The sequence below is a fragment of the Sorex fumeus genome, unplaced genomic scaffold (genome assembly GCF_029834395.1).
Source record: "Sorex fumeus unplaced genomic scaffold, SorFum_2.1 ptg000030l, whole genome shotgun sequence".
NCBI lineage: Eukaryota > Metazoa > Chordata > Mammalia > Eulipotyphla > Soricidae > Sorex > Sorex fumeus.
The window spans coordinates 20,563,749-20,581,387 of record NW_026606087.1 but is presented as its reverse complement, the minus strand read 5'-3'; the positions used below and the strand labels follow the sequence as shown (position 1 = coordinate 20,581,387).

The 17,639-nt window shown below is 42.8% G+C and overlaps 1 protein-coding gene across 6 annotated transcripts in view; it reads right to left on the bottom strand.

The window, feature by feature from the left end:
• Positions 1 to 17,430, bottom strand: part of EMSY (EMSY transcriptional repressor, BRCA2 interacting) — a 90,395-nt gene extending 72,965 nt beyond the window's left edge. For 2 of the 6 annotated variants that reach the window (XM_056115905.1, XM_056115906.1), the window contains exons 1-5: positions 17,325 to 17,419; positions 15,916 to 16,123; positions 15,404 to 15,512; positions 4,231 to 4,330; positions 2,210 to 2,284 (exon numbers count right to left, since the gene is read on the bottom strand). In XM_056115905.1, the coding sequence (XP_055971880.1) occupies positions 2,210 to 2,284; positions 4,231 to 4,330; positions 15,404 to 15,512; positions 15,916 to 16,123; positions 17,325 to 17,347 (515 nt within the window). In that variant the 5' untranslated portion in view covers positions 17,348 to 17,419. Of the gene's footprint in view, positions 1 to 953; positions 996 to 2,209; positions 2,285 to 4,230; positions 4,331 to 15,403; positions 15,513 to 15,915; positions 16,124 to 17,324 lie in introns of all 6 variants that reach the window. The other 4 variants (XM_056115907.1, XM_056115908.1, XM_056115909.1 and 1 more) reach the window with 4 other exon arrangements.
• Between the last annotated feature and the right edge of the window lie 209 nt (positions 17,431 to 17,639).

Below are 17,639 nucleotides of genomic sequence, written 5' to 3'. Positions count from 1 at the left end.
AATCAAACAATAAAAAGTCTGGAGTCAAATAATGAACACATGTAAAGCTTCAAAGCCTCAAGCAGCCTTTTCTTTGATCCTAAATAGTCCGCTCCTTTTGTTTCCACCTCTTTGTGCTCAATCTTCTTGGCTTTCTTCACCTTTCAACCACATTCCTTCTGGCCTAAGCAGCAGTTTTGAGTGGGGGAGGGAAGGGAGAGGAGAAAGGGAACACGGTCAATTCATATGCATTCCTCCTCGGCTGGGGCTGCTGTTTTCACAAGCTCACAATATGAAGCCCTCCTATCAACGATCTTTGAGATGAGAGGTTTGGTTGCTACTTCTGGGAGAAAGAGGGCAAGAGACTGGGAAGTGATCTCTGCTTTCCTCATTTTTTCCTACTCACTAGCCCTTTGGGCTCAAGTAAACATAACATCTGAACAAACTAAAACCACAATATAAAACATTAAAACTGGAAGGAGTATGGAAAAAAAATCCAAAAAGTTTCAAATTATACACTGAGGTAAAATTCTTCAAAAAATTAATGTAGTAAAGAATTCAGAAAAAAGAAAAAGGAAACAGGCAGATAAAAGCCAACTCTCAATTATCCATGCTAATAATGAGGAGGGAAAGGGAGAGGCCAAACAGATTAAAGAAATGTACAAATTAACCCAAAAAATGACTTTGGCAAATACTTGTAAATTCTTCCAACAAAACTTTTCCAATATAACTATCAAGTAGTGAAATAACTAATTAAAATTTCCCCTCCTCTCCCTTCCCACCCTCCATCTAGAGGTACTCCCAAGCAGCAAAATGGCTAAAGGGTGGGCAGTATTAGGAAGGGAAGAAGGGAAAAGAAGGAAAAGCAAGGGGCACGGTTAATTCACAAGTAGAATATGTGCCCCTGAATAATTGAGAGCTTCAATTTTGAAATAAATAAAAAGGCCTGAAAAAATAATAACCTATTTGCATACCTGTAACTTGGTCTTTCACCCAAATATAAGGATAAATTCATTCTTTAAAGGGGAAAAAAGGAAAAGGAAACTAAATAAATGTTATCCTTTAAGTATGAAACTGATGCATCAACTTATATCTAACTGCCCCACAATATTACTCCAATTCTTTTAAGGTACTAATATGATCTCTAAATGCCTCTGAATGTATGCTATTTTTACTACTTTATTAACTAGTAAGTTTCCAACCACCAGTTCTCAGATAAGACTCTAAGTTCAGCTATATTTTTAGATTACCACAATATAAAAGTTTATAGCAAATTTTAAAAAGGAACAGAATCTCTGAATGCTTGCTTCAACTGTTGGCTTGGTTATATACCTATCACTAAAGGATCTGAAACTGAAAACAACTAAACTTTCTAACTCTTCAGGTAAAAAAGGTAGCACCCGTTTTACAAGTTAGGCAAAACGAGTGAACATTTTGGGCACTAATTCAAACACTGCCAACTGATTTAAATGCCCTATTTATCACATTCTCTAAAGACAATGATATTTTCCTATTTCATATGAAATATAAATATTTTAAAGCAAATGATTTAGGCTAAGACATGCCTTATCCTATGAAGTGCTCCTATCTTGCATTAACACTTAACAGAGATTTTAAGTTCCGTTCTATTATTTTGGAGGCACTCTCTCCATCCACACTCTATTAATGCTAGATCCTGAGTCTTCCACCACCCTTCACCCCATCTATCAAATAATTATAATGCTCTGCAAACAATTTGATAATAATCTTTAAAATTTTTATTATCAAGTATATATTTCATTCATATTTTTTAAAAAACAGAAAACATACATGACAATTTTTTCTGTATTTCAAAATACATGAAATATTAGTTATCAAAATTTTTATACCTATTTAGAAAGCAATAATATATCAAATACCATTACAAAGAATATCTAAGGAGCTGTCAAATTCCAAAAGCAGCTACTTTATTATTGAACTTTGCTATGCTGGCCTTTATACAGAGATTACAAAGTAACAGGATTCTACCTGAATATGTAAAGTTCTCCTGACCAAATGCAAAAGTATAACCAACTAAATAAATAGTAAACATCTCCATGGCCAGGATCCCTGAGTATTGAGATACTGCTAGTAAGCTTAAAAAAGAAAAAAACAACTCAGGAATCTGCTATACAATAGGTAGATTGTTTCAAAACTGTATTATACTACTTAATTTTAAAAAAAGTCAGGGGTGGTATGACTAATGGCTTACTTATGTGCAATTGTTGTTAACCGTTCATCGTTTACTGCTCTCCGAACTTCAGCCCGGTGGCGTTCTGTTGAGATGCTATGAAAAAAAATAGCCATTATAGAACTCTGCCAAGCAGGCAGCTCTTTTCTATACTCATTTCTATATTTAAGTCAACATTTTGCTTGGGGGGCCGTGGGGAGACGAAGCAAGAATGATTTGTGAAGAGTCTAATATATGTCTTCAAATACTTTAAGATCACAGGAAAGGAGTCATCTGATTCTATGTAACTGCAGAGAGAATTAACTGGAAATTAGAAATCACATGTAGACAAATTCAGCATGATACCAAGTCATTACTTCCAAAACTGACATGTTGAACCATGTCAAAATTAGCAAAAGCTTCTCTTTATCTACATATGCAATCAGCTAATAACTCACCCCAAATCATAATGACAAGAGGATTGGCACTTGGCAGAAAGTCATCTAAGGTCTTTTATAAAGCTTAAGAGTTCAGAATTTTATGTTCCGTGAATATAATAAGGAAATCAAAGTGATAAGATAATCTGTTTCCTGTGGTTATATGCCATAAAATTTGACACGGGAATATTATTCCTTTATTACTCAACACTTGAGTTTTGTGTCTTCTACATTTTATCATGTTACCATCATGATAAAAATGTGTTGTACGGATTCTGAATAAAAACATGTAAATACTAAAGAACAAAAAATAACTATATCCATTAGATTCATAATTACTTAATAAATGCCAACTTTAATGTTTAGGTTAAACATACTCTGGACTAAAATAAGAAAGCAGAATTTATAAGAAAATATGAACAAATACATATAATAGTTGAACTCGGGTTATTGATTATTCTGCCAATTACACACTTAAATTTAAGAAATGCCCCTTCCTTATTTTCAGTTTTAAGAAGCAGGACAGGGCCAGGGAGATAGTTGAAAGGGTTGGAATGAATGAGTTGCAAGCAAGAGCCTCAGGGTTCAATCCCCAGCACTTTCATGTCCTCTGAGCATAGGAGGGAGTGATCCAAAGCAGTCTTTGAACATGCTGGATGTGTCCCCACCCCATCCCCACTCCCTCGGCAAAAAAGTACAAGACAAATAATCTGAATGCAGAAAGAAAACTTCAGTTAAAACAGAGGACCAGAGCAAGAGTACAGCTGGCTGGACAATTGCCTTCTTGTACACAGCCGACCCAGGTTCAATCCCTGGCACCAAAATATGCAACCCCCCCTCCAACCACCCCACCAGGCGTGATCCCTGAACACAGAGCCAGGAGTAAGCCCAGAGAGTACCGTCAGGTGTGGCAAAAAAACAAAGAATAATAAAGGAATAAAATAAAAACCTTCTCTGAGAAAGTTAAAGGTGTTAGAAGAGAACAGCAAAGTATACAAGAACCTCTTTTTCAATAAATTCGATTACCACTCTAGTAAATCTAGTAAGAAGTTGAAGCAATAAAATTGAAGACTACGATGATATAACCAATATCCATTTCTATTCTTAAAGCAACTTCCTAATATCTTCTTCCCACATATATATGACACTCTATATATCCAATTGATGACAGCTTTTTCCTTCACCCATGTCAAAAATATCTCCTTGGAACTAGAAAAACAGTTCAACAAGCTCAGCACATATTTGGCATGTAGGAGGCCTAGGTTCAATCTCCAGCACTGCACTATCCCCTAGCACTAGGGGTAGCAAATCTCAAGCACTGAGCCAGGAGTAGCCTCTGCACACCACCAGAGGAAGCTCCAAAACAAAACAAATCAAAAACCAACCACAGCCCCCACCCAAAAAAGAAAACAAAAAAATACCTTTATCTTCCCAGATGCTTCAAACCTAAACCAAGCTGACTACAGAATTGATAAATTACATAATTTTCTGTAACAATGCATACAACCCAGATGGAACCTCTAAGCCCCAAAACTTCCAACACCTCTATATTCCACTTGGGAATAAAAAGTATTAAAACTCTTCAAAATAAATTTTCTAGAGTCACATCTCATAAGCATAATTTACCTAAGAACTTTTGAGAGTTCTCCAAGAAGATCTTTCTTTTCCTTGGTGAGATCGCCCTGTGCCCTAAGTGCACTGATAACTCCAGCATATGCCTCCAATTCTAGAAGAAGAAAGTTTTATCAAGATTAACACTTAATATTTTAATATTAAAATTACACATAGGGAAAGTTCAAAGCAAGAAATCTAAAAATCAATAAACAAATACATTTCTAATTCTTCTTAAAAATTTTATCTATTAACATAGATTACTAAGTGGCTTTATAATTTCATTGCCATCGCCTTACAAAAATCATGTATATAAAATATTTAATTAGAAAAATCTACTGGTAATTTTTTTTTCTTTTTTGCTTTTTGGGTCACACCCAGCAATGCACAGGGGTTACTCCTGGCTCTGCGCTCAGGAATTACCCCTGGCAGTGCTCAGGGGACCATATGGGATGCTGGGAATCGAACCCGGGTTGGCCGCATGCAAGGCAAACGCCCTACCTGTTGTGCTATTGCTCCAGCCCCCCTGATAATTTTTTTTTAATCACGCAATTATCATCAAAAAGTTTTTGTTTGGGGTTTGTTTTTGTTTTTTTGGTTTTTTGCAGGTTAGCTAACACCCAGAAGTGCTCAGGGCTTACTCTTGACTCTGTACTCAGAGATCAGAGGGGATAATTGGTGGACCATATGTGGTGTTTGGGATCAAATTCAGGTCGGCCACTGGCAAGGCAATAAACCTACCCACTGTACTGTATCTCCAGCCCATTACTAAAACACATTTAACTCAGGGCCTCAGAAATAGCACAAGGAGGTAAGTTTATGTCTTGCATGCAGCCAACACGAGTTCTTTCCCCAGAACCACCTATGGTCCCCAAACACCAGAAGCGTCACTCCTGAGCACAAACCCAGGAATAGTCCCTTAGCACCACTAGAAATGGCCCAAAATCCCCAAAAAGCTTTTTTAAGTCAGGGATGGAGTAGTAAAATGAACTGAGTGCATGCTTTGCATACAGAGGCCTGGGTTCAGTCACCAGCACCCAAAGGTATCACAGAGTGGAGAGTAGTCCCTGAGCACCATTTGGTGCTGCCCAATAAAAAATAAGCATTTTTTTAATAAAAATGCAGATGCTACCAAAAATTGATAACAGGCTACAAATAATGCAATAAGGCTAATAGGAGATATTTTTAGCACTGTTAAAGGGATCTTCACTAACTCTTCCCTAAAATAATTTCTTAGTGGGCTGGAGATAGTTCAGGCTATCTCTTGTGTGCTTGGCTTGCATGCAATCAACTCCAGTTCAATCCTTAGCACAGTTTCCCAACTGCTGTCTGGATGACCTGAGCAGACCCATGAGTATGCCCTGAGCTATACAAGGTGTGCCGCCCCCCCCCCAAAAAAAACCCAGAAGAATAATAATTATTAGTATTAGTATTCCAGCACTGCCACTTCCTAGTTATGTGATATTGGATGAGTACTTTCTCATCGCTGTACCTCTTCACTTAGAATTGACTTTGAAGGTACTTTCAAATCTAAGAACTTCTCTGCATCTACAAAAACCAGACTATGGTTTGGCTGACTAAGGTAGATTAAAGAGCACAGAATGTTCTTACAAGCACCAAAATGCCAAAACCCTCATGCCAGACAACGTCATTTCATTATCTTTCCAAAGCAACAACTAGCACTGAGTATTAAAATATAAAATTTAAAAAATTCCTCAATAGTAGGGCGTGCCAGTTCCCACCCAAACAAAGCCCCAGGAGCAGGTCCCATACCCCAAAGCCACCACCATAACCCCAGGCCAGACCTCACCACTTTATGACTAAGTGCCACAGAGAACCTAATCTACCAAAAACTTCAGGCACACTAATCTTTGTGGCTAAAAACTCCAGGCAGGGGCCGAAGCAATAGCACAGCGGGTAGGGCGGTTGCCTTGCACGCGGCCGACCCGGGTTCGAGTCCCAGCATCCCATACGGTCCCCTGAGCACTGCCAGGAGTAACTCCTGAATGCAGAGCCAGGAGTAGCCCCTGTGCATCGCCAGGTGTGACCCAAAAAGCAAATAATAATAATAATAATAATAATAAAAACCTCCAGGCATTCCTCAGAATCAGAGTAAGGCAACCTCCCCCAACCTCTCCATACTTCTGGAAGACCCAGCAGCTATGCCCACTAAATATTTAACTGCCCAGTTAACTCAAACTCTACAGCACTGACATTCCACTAGTAGTGCACCAGGCAGGATGGGATGTAACACAGAAGCCAAACAATCTCTACTAACAAAAACATTAACACAGAAAGGTTAATTGCAACAACAGCTTAGTAAAACCTGACATGAAATAATGTCCCCATGATGAGACGTCACATCCCACAACAATTTTCACAAATTTCCTTCTATGGAAATATGTTAGCCACTTATTGATAACAAGCAATGTAAAATAAACTGCCAGTCTGCTATAGGGGCAGGCTTGAGAGGTGGTTGAGAAAATGAAAACAATGATGGAGGGAAGGTAAGAGTGACGGTAAGATTGGTGTTGGAATATTAAATGCCTGTAAGAAACCATCATGAACAGCTTTGCAAACCAGTGTTTAAATAAAGTGGGGGAGGAACAAAGACAAAATTCATCAACAGCTTCCAAGTTTGCCACTCAGTGTATAGTTCCCTCTTACGCTAACTAGGGGACTCAGCATGTAATTTCCTTTGGTCTATGGAACATGAACATGTTTGATGCCCAATAGAAGTTCATTTAGCACATTAAGTTCATTAAGGTCTTACCGTCCTGGAATCCTGAGAACATCCAGTTACGAAAAAACCAAAGAGAAAGGCCAGGCAGATCAGATAAGCTACCAGATGAATACAACTACATGGGAGCTCAAGCAAAACCAGTAATTTAGAGTTAGAGTGAGAATACGGAGGGGAAGGCATTTGCCTTGCATTGGCCAACCTGGGTTTGATCCCCAGCACTACATATGGCCCTCCAATCCTCACCAGGTGTGGCCCAAAAAACAAACAAACAACAACAAAAAAAAAAAACAAGCAATTCATAGAATCACAAAAAATAATAAAATAGTACGATTTTTGTTTTGGAGCCACACCCAGCAGTGCTGAGATTACTCCTGGTTCTAAGCTCAAGGATCACTCCTAAAGAACTCTGGGTCATACATGAGCACAGAAAATACCCTAACCACTGTTCCACCACTCTGGCCCTAAAACATTATTATTAAACTAGGGTATGGAACCTTTTTTTCTGCCAAGGGCCATCTGAATATTTATAACACCATTCGTAGGCCGTATCATACAGGCAGATGGGCTGCAGGCAGCTAATGAGAAATACACATGGTCTTTCCTACCATGTAAGAAGGCCGGACCATATGATTCCATAGACTTTTTATGACCCGAGCCCTGTACTCTTTGAGACAGGTACATCTGAGCAAATAAAATGGAAAATAATTGTCCAAATGAGCTATCTTCCAACTCAATTCAAGTTGCTACCAATATTTGCTATTTGCCAATATCTGACTCAATGTTATCTAAATAATGAAGGCATATATTATCTCTGCTAATACTAAACTAAAAATACAATAGTAGTCTCATTTGGTTCATACTATTCACAGGTCCCATAGCAAAAAAAAAGAAAGAAAAAGAAAAAAGAAAAAAGAGTGAGGTGACTGCATTAAGTAGAAATTACCCAACTGACAATTTTTATCTTGCCCTATGTGTAAACAACCTCCAAGTTCAATCAGTGCTGAATACTATGTAGATGTTTAATGGAGTCTCTATGAACAAAACTCTTGGGCGCTGGAGTAGTGAAGTAAATTCTAAATTCCAGGAAATCTATTGAAGTTTTTATCAGGACCCAAGGTAGAGTTCAGAAAGGACTAGGGATGAGCAAGAACTCACTGCGTTGTAAATATTCGTGTCACATTTATGGAATAATTTATTCATCAAATCAATAATGAGTTCTGAGTTCTATTAACTATAACAACTAGTATACGAAACCCTGCCCTCAAAAGTACTCAACTTTGAAACAGAGCTACAGTGAAACTAGTTATCACACAGAAGGCTCAACTAGCACCAATCAGCTCAGGAACTCCTCAAAGACTTTAGTAACACCATTGTGAAATATAACAATTATTATAAATTGATTTTTATTGATTTTTTTGATAATTCCATTTTCCTTTTTGTTTTAATAAGCAATATGAAGCAAATTTGTTTGAGCCTGCTAAGGGGCCCGGTTAGGTTGGTAGGTGGGAAACTGGGTACATCAATGGAAGAAAGGACATATTGGTGGTATTGGTGTTGGAACATTAAATGCTTGAAACAACTGTATTAGAACAACTTTGTAAATCGCAGGTGGTTAAAAAAATAACAAGTTAACAGACAATTATGCTAAAGTTTGTAGTGGTAAAGATACAGGAAAGGGGCTGGAGTGATAGCACAGCGGGGAGGGCGTTTGCCTTGCACGCGGCCGACCCGAGTTCGATTCCCAGCATCCATTATGGTCCCCTGAGCACCGCCAGGAGTAACTCCTGAGTGCAGAGCCAGGAGTAACCCCTGTGCATCACCGGTTGTGACCCAAAAAGCAAAAATAAAAAAACAAGATACAGGAAAAAGTACACATTAGTCTGGAAGCATAAGTTTCAATCAGAAAGATTAAATATAAAAGATTTTCCCTTGCTCTATATAGGTGGGGGGGATGCAAATGTGAAGGAAAATAAAGTGAAAGAATAGATAATATTTCCTAGAAGTATCAAACAGTCAAAGACCTCTTTAAAAGTTTTATACTGGGGGATGGGAGTTGGGGGTTGGGAGGAAGACAGGAGTGCTGAAGCAACAGTACAGCGGGTAGGGTGTTTGCCTTGCATATGGCCATCCCAAATTCAATCCCTGGCACCCCATATGGTTCCCCAAGCCCATCAGAAGTGATCCCTGAGTGCAGAGCCAGGAATAAGGCCAGAGCACTGCTGAGTGTGGCCAAAAGAAATTTAAAGTTTTGTACTGCGGGAATAACATATGCCTGAACTTGAACAATTACCAATACCAATTCAAACCAAACTATTAACCAAACATTAACTACAAGGCATTGGAGTGATCATATACACAAAGTGCTGATTTTCAACATGACTGAATTCCAATAAAGGATATATGTAAGGATACAGGGAAGAATAAAAATGAAAAAAAAATAGGGGCTGGAGAAATAGTAAAGTGGGTAAGGTGCCTGCCTTGAATGCGGCTGACCCTGGTTGATTTCCCTCCACCCCATAAAGTTTGTGGAGCCCATAAGAAGTGATCCCCGAAAGCAGAGCCAAGAGTAAGCCCTGAATATCACCAGATGTGGCCCACAAACCAAAAAAATATATAAAAAGGAAAAATAGTGGCTAGGGAGATGGTAGAGAGATTAGGGTACAGGTATTACATGAAATCAATTCCGATTCAATCCCAGCACTACATGTCTCCAAGGCATCATTGGGTGCAACCCTGGAGGCATCAAGCACCACCTGAGTGTCCCTGGCGGTCCCAGCACACAGGGCCCACATAGTACCGAGCTGAATGCTTGGGATCCAACACTGAAATGCCAGGTCTCGTTGACCAAGAATTGCAGAAGTGGCCCCTAGGCCGTCCTGAGCTTGGAAGGTATCCTTTCCCCACAAAAAAAAAAAAAAAAAAGGAAAAGTACTTTGCAACCAAACTAAGAAAACCTCTAGTTCCTAAGATATTTTTCTCTGTTCAGACTCAGTAATTGATTATGGAAAGGAAAACAGAAGAAAAGAAGTCAGGTTTTGCAGTTTATATGATGTTTAGGAGATTGGGAATACCAAAAAAAGAAATGGTCAGGGCACAGAAATGGTTTAAGGGAAAAAAAAAAAAAGGTCTTGGCCTATGAATTAATGGAGCCCAAGACTCTTTCCAAAAATAGTAAAACTGAGTAAAGAAATGTGACAAAGGATTTTGATATTTCAAGTCTCATTCCAGGCTGCCACTGAGCCCAGTTGGGTGTGGTCTCAAACCCACTAAAAAAAATTTTTTTTAATAAAATTTTATAATCAAGTCCCATTCCAAGTAGAACTACAAAATAATGCATTAAAAAAGGTTACCTCCTACAAAGCTGAGAATCAAAACAGTTATCACAGAACCACAATCTCCAGAAATTAACTCACAGTAAAGAATCTTTACTAATTTCCCAATCACCATCACACTTGATTTCTATACTGATAGTATTCTTAGAGCCTGACATATATCAAACTTAAATTCTGGGGGCTTTTTGTTTGGGGGTTGGGAGGCCCTCCCAAATGTTACTCAGAAGGTCTGTCTGGGTGACCCCACACACCAACAATTTTCAATCAACAAGGCCTGCAGTACTCAAGTATCTCTAAGGCTGCATTCAATAGCACTGGGGATGGGGTGGGAACCTCTAGGGCTGCAATGCTTAGGGGACCACATAGTGCCAAGAACAGAACTAGGCGAATGGCCAGATGTAAGGCACAAGACTTAACCTTTCTACTAACTCTTTGGCCCCTGGCATTAAGTTTTGTTTGCAATTTGTTTCATGGGGTTGTTGCTGGACCAACCCAGCAGAACTCAGGACTTATCCCAGCTATATATTCAGGGATAGAAGGAAAGAAGACAGGTTTTATATTTACTCCTGGAAGTGCACCAGGAAACCAAAGATCGAAACTGAGTGTCCCATAAGGCAAGCACTTGACACATTGAACTAACTATCTCCACAGTCCCCATTAGGTTTTTTGTTTGTTTTTTGGTTTTGGTTTTCGGGTCAGCTGTGCTCAAGGATTACTCCTGACTCTATACGCCAGGATTACTTGGTACAGTGCTTAAGCGACAATATGTGATACCCAGGACCATGCAAGACATACAGCTTAAGCCCCGTACTATCCAGCTCTGGTACTATTTTTGGTGGCATTCGTTTTTAGGACTAACTCTAATGACACATAAGAATAATGAAATAAACATGCAAACACTGCAGAAAACAAAACGTTTTTTCTTGGCTTTTTGGGTCACACCTCGTGATGCCCAGAGGTTACTCCTGGCTCATGCACTCAGGAATTACTCCTGGCAGTGCTTGGAGACCATATGGGATGCTGGGAATCAAACCCGGGTCATCCGCATGCAAGAAAAACGCCCTACCTGCTGTGCTATCGCTCCAGCCCTGCTAAAAACAAAACTTACCAAACCACTTTAATAAAGATCTTAACCCATTTCATTTAAATCAGCCATTCAATTATACTACAGTTCATAAAGTCCAATGCTAGATTATAGTTTAGGAATTTTTTTTCAAAAAAGTGTTTAGGAGAGACAGGAGGAAAGCAAATATAATTCACAATTTATATAATGGTTTAGTATATGATAGGAAAATTATCTGTCCTGATTATTTTAAATGTTTGGTATCTTACATTAAATGATGTTTAACTTTTATATGACTGATAACCTTTTTTTTTAAAGGGATAAAGCTAATTCTTCAAATATTTTAGGATAATTCTTAAATATAGTACCTTCTTTAACCTTCCTTAGGGCCTAGAGAGAGTCTAAAGTAATGTAAAGATTTCATTGTTGTGACAATAAAACCAGTGGGTGGGAAAGATGTCTTTCTGCAAATCAAAACTGAGGCACACCTTTCAAAGTGAAGGGCCATTTACTATATTACCCCTTAAGAAGGCTGGTTTCTACTGTAAATCATCTCCCCAGCAAGATTATCAACACATTTATGAGTAAAATTAGGAATTAACTTAAAATTAAAGATTACTTTTTAGGGAAAGAATGCGAGAAGTGGGCTGGAGTGATAGCACAGCAGGTAGAGCGTTTGCCTTGCACACAGCCAACATGGCCGACCGGAGTTCAATTCCTCCGCCCCTCTCGGAGAGCCCAGCAAGCTACCGAGAGTATCTCGCCCGCACGGCAGAGCCTGGCAAGCTCCTGGTGACGTATTCGATATGCCAAACACAGTAACAACAAGTCTCACGATGGAGACGTTACTGGGCCCGCTGGAGCAAATAGATGATCAATGGGAGGATAGTGATCGTGACTTTTTAGGGACTGAAGCAATAGTATAGCAGTTAAGGTGTTTGCCTTGCAAGCAGCCCACCCAGGGATCCCCAGCATCCCGTATGGTCCCTGAGCACCACCAGGAGTGATTCCTGAGTGCAGAGCCAAGAGGAAGCCCTGTGCATATCCAGCATGGCCCAAAAGTCACCAAAAATAGATTACTATTTTATATGTAAAAATAATCTCTTGATCAAAAACCCCCCAAATCAGAAACCTACTGTATCAGAAACCTATTGTATATGCAGTATGTTCCTCTGCAATCACACCAGTTATGAAATAAATATAAACCTAATTTTTAACTAAAGCTACCAATTACAGCAATTGCATGTAATATAGAAGATCATTTTCAAACTATTAGTAACATTTGGATATAAGTTTGACAAATTATTTAAAAAATAATAAAGAAATTAACAACACATTCAAAAAGAAACCCTCTCTAGACTAAGCAGTTTAAAATAAGAAAATCTTACCACTGTACTTTTTTTTTTGATGCTCAGATAATCTTTGGATTTAAAGAATCTGTGTGTGTGTGTGTGTGTGTGTGTGTGTGTGTGTGTTGGGTGAATGGGGTCTTTCAATTGATTCCTATATCTATTGTGAGGCTTTTTTGCTTTTTGAGATGACAAGATATTTCACACCATCTAATAAATTTATTACCTCAAACCCGGAATCATCTATTTATCTAAGAAGTCTGGTTTGCTTCAGCACAAACTGATATCTAAAGACCACACTATGGAAACACATTATGTCCATATGAAGATAAATAAATAAAATAAGAAATTCTCACAGTGGCTTGGAGGGAAAATAACAAAAGGCAGTGCTATTAGCAAGCTGAGCTTAGGCACCTCAGTTTCTGATTTACAGAGGAATTCCCAAGACTTCCTTTGAAGAAAAGCTAAATTAATATCTGAAAGCAACTACTTAGAAACATTATACACTCAAATATCAGGCCATGTGATAGGCCTTCTTATAAAGTTAATCCACATGACAAAGTGATGAGGCAAATGTTATGCTTAATTTATAAGTGTTAATGATTCAGTGAATTTAAATAATATGTCAATTATTTAGTTGACATATTAGTAAGACCAATATTAGTAAGAGAAAGACCCAAGTCTGTCTGGATTCAAAGCCCATACTTCCCCCTTTAAAAATCAGAGGCGCTGGGGCCAGAGTGATGCTAGTACAGCAAGTAACGTGTTTGCCTTGCGTGCAGCTGATCCAGTTTTGATCACTGGTATCCCATACAGTCCCCCAAGTCCAGGAGAAGTGATCCCTGAACTCAGAGGCAGGATTGACCCCTTAGCACTGCAGGGTATGGTCCTCCAAAACAAAAATAATTAAAAAAATAGAGGTGGGTCAAAGAGATAGAAGGGGGTACAGGTGCTTGTTGTGCACGTGACACATCCAGTGCACAGCCAGGAGCAATCCCTGAGCAAAGAACCAAGAGTAAGGCCTGAGCACAGCCAGACGTGATCCAAAATCAAAACAAAACAACTATAGGTACTGCAGTGATTTATATATCTTGCCAAAACATTTTACATTCTTTTTCAAACAATTTTTTTTACTTACAAAGGACCTACTATGAGCTAATTCGAGAATATGGTTGTACATTAGGCAACAGACTCCTTTTTGGCACCTTATAGTCTAAGGCAAAATTTCTCAACCAAGGGTCCTCAATAGAACCACAGAAAACAAAAACTTTAAAAGGAAGGGGTTGGGGGTTGGGGACATATCTAGTAACTCTCAGGGCCTGGCAATGCTCAGGACCAAGTGATTCCGGGGATCAAACTTGGGTCTCCCAGATGCAGAGTATATATACTATCTTCCCAGCCCAGAAAATTTAAGTAAGTCTTTTTGTTAATTTCCTCAAGGACAGTTACATAAATAGTAACATTCTAGATCCCTAAGAAGTTAGTTCATTACACAGAATGTAGGCCTTAGCATTAGGGCTTAGTCCACTCCCTAACTGCTAGGTTGAGAAAGGCTGCCCTAGAGGGAAAGAAGCACTAAATAACTTCTAACAAGCAGAAAGGTAATTTATTGCTGACAGCAAAATATATTCTAGCAAAACTGGAATAGGTTTTATTAACTCAGAATTCAGACATACAACGCAATTATTTATGAAAGTTAAAGCACACTAAAGTGAGGCTGGAGGAAGGGAGGAGGAGGGGAGGGGAAGGGAAGGGAGAAGAGGGGAGTTGAGAGGAAAGAAGAAATGGACAGGCAACTCAAACGACTGAGAGTTCTTTGCATGCGGGAGACCCACATCTGATCCCCAGCACGTTTCCTCCAGTACCTGCAAGGAGAAGCAGTACACCCAAGTACCGCTGAGTGTGGTCCCAAATGTATTCATTAATTCATCGAGTCAAATGAGACTAGAGTTCTATTTCCTGGGTTGAAATTCTAACACCATGGCATTACCCTGAGTTCTAAGCTTCAGATCTGTCATCTGTAAAATGTAGACCAAAAAAAAAAAAAAAAAAAACCAGTAATAACCCTTCTTTCTTTTCAGTTTGAGTGAGGTAAGGACTGAAAGAGATCCTGCATATGAAAAACTCAGAAGCGCCCAGAACCCCTTCTTAGTAGGGGCCCAGGAGATAGTACGGAGGGCTGGGTACTCGTCTTGCACCCTTGGCTTGTGGCTATATACAGTTCCCCAACCACCAGGAATCATCCTTGAAGAGACAGGAGCAAGTCCTGAGCACCTCACAGTATGACCAAAACACACACAAGCAAGCTGCTGCTATTATTTTTGTGTGTGAAGCAAGAAAGTTTTTATTGAAACTTATTTAGAAAAACGTGAGAGGAGAGAAAGGGAGAAGTACGTACATGTTTGAGAGAGAACACAGGCTTCTCCAGAGTGGAAACAGGCGAGCGATGAAACACAGAGACAAGTAAGAGAGATACATGTTCGAGGGAGAACACGGGCTTGCTTATTATTATTCAGACACCCGTTTATTTATAAAACACTAAACATAGCCTACTGTTAGGCACTGGGGAAATACCAGTGACACACAGAGGAAAGTGTATCTATAAAGAATTTCCACGTCAGCATGAGCAACGGTATCGATGCAAAGAGCCAACCGAAAGAGAAAATGAACAGAGGCAAACGATATCACATAAAAATCATACCCAATTTTCGGAGAATCCTTTTGCATTCATCCCTGCTGAGATCCAAAAGGGTTGGCCACACAACAGGCATTGCTGCTTCGTTTTGGTAGCCCCAAAGAGCTTGTCTTCCCTACCAGAACAAAACCAGAAAATCAAATTACCAATGGACATTCGAAAGGCCAGTCACCCGGAGACCCGCCCACTGACAAGTCGGTCCATTAATAAGACCATCTCCCATCTCACTTCACCACCCCATCCGTCCAACTTCTCGCAACTGCTCCCAGTTGGGAGCTGACTAGTCAAGGCGAGCACAGTAGAGAGAACTCAAGACTTGGAATCAGGTGCTCAGGTTCTAGTTCCCGTCTTCAAATTACAGTAGGACGTGTGATTCGGGGTAAACTGGTCGGCGCAAAGTTTCACACATCCGAAAAACAGAGGAACTACCAGTTCAGGAGGAGGGCTGAAGAACACCAGAGGTGACGTTCTTAGCAAAGTGGCGGATGGGGGTTGAACACATTGGTGCTGCTTCCTACCTGGGCGACCCTGGGTGTTCCTTGAATTCTTGTGGCCTTTCCCTCGTAAGAGTCACATGAGGGGCTGGAGCGATAGCACAGCGGGTAGGGCGTTTTCCTTGCACGCGGCCGACCTGGGTTCGATCCCCGGCACCCCATATGGTCCCCCGAGCACCACCAGGAGTGATTCCCGAGTGCAGAGCCAGGAGTAACCCCTGGGCATTGCCAGCTAGGTGTGGCCCCAAAACCAAAAAAAATAAAATAAAAATTAAAAAAAAAAAATAAGAGTCACATGAGATCAACGACGGAAAGCGAGCTTTACATGAGTTAACGCGGGTTAATAATACGACCAAAGCAGAGAACTTTCTCCTCCAGTCTACAGCATCACCAGTGAGGAACTCGGCCCGGTCTGTCCTGCAACCGTCCTACTTCCCTCCTCCGTCCGGGCCCCTCTGCCGGGGACTCCCCTCGGGGAAAAGGAGAGAGGGCGTCCCGGCGCCAGCGATGGGAGGGAGACACCCAACCCACCCGCGCCGGCCAGCCAGCGGCCAGCGAGGGGACACAATACCTGCTCGGCCCCCCGTGGCCCCGCGGCCGCCCGGATGCGCTCCGAGCGCGGAATGAATGGAGGAGCGCGCGCCAGGGCTCGGGGCGCGGAGCAGCGGGCGCCCCGGGGGCGGAAGCCGAGCGCCGCCGCCGCCGCCGCCGCCGCGAGCCGGGCGCGGGCATCCCGCAACGGGGCGCGGGCGGCGGGCTCCGACGCGCCCTCCCCAGCCCGCCCCTTGCCGGCGTCCCTGCAGCCGGGCGGCCCGGAGGAGCGGCGGCCCGCGCGCGCCGGCAGAATGACATAAAGGAAAGGGGTGGGGGGAGCGGGGGAGAGGGGGCCGAGCCCCAGGACGCCGCGCCGCGCCGCCCCGCTCCGGCCGGCCGGGCGGCCCGTCCGACGCCAGTCCCCGCCCCCCGCCCCGCTCGCCGCCGAGCCCGCACCACGTCACAGCATCCCGCCGCGTCCCCGCCGGCCGAGCCCCTCGGCCCCGGGCGCTCGCCCGCTCGCCCGCTCGCTCGCTCGGGGGGGACCCGGCCGCCCCGCCCCCGCCCCGCGCGCACGCTCGCCGGCCGCACCACAACAAGAGCCGCCCCGCAGCCCCGCAGCCCCGCCGCCCCGCGCGCCCTCCCGGCGGCGCCGACAGCGGGGAGACCGAGAGGAGGCGGCGCGCGGACAGCGCCACAGCGGCACACCCGGGTGCGCCGGGTCCCGCGCTCGGCCCACCCCGGGCAGCCCCCCACGGTCCCGTTAGCAGACAACGGAGGAAGGGGCTGGGCGCCCCCGCTCCCGCGGCGCCGAGGGACGCCCGTCCCGTCCCCGGGCAGCGCCTCGCCCCGCCCGCCACTGCCAGCGCCCCCCGCCAGCCGGCCCGAGGGTCACCCACCTGCCCGGCCTTTCGGGGCTCATCTAAAAGGCTCCTCCGCCACGACTAGGGGGACACCAGGAATTGGGTTTGTTTGCGGTGCCTCAGAAGGGGCAAGATGGCGGCAGCGCGCAGGGCGCAGGCGCGGGCGCGCGCGGCCGGCCGGGAGCTGTAGTCCGCCTTTCCCGCCTTTCGGGCCGCGGGCAGCCCGCGGCCGCCATCGTCCCCCCACCCCCGTCCGTGTCTCGGCGTTCGGGAAGGAAAGGCGAGGGGCGAGGCGTCGCGGGGCGCGCCGGGACTTGTGGTCCGAGGCAGCGGCCGCTTTCTCCGGGCGCC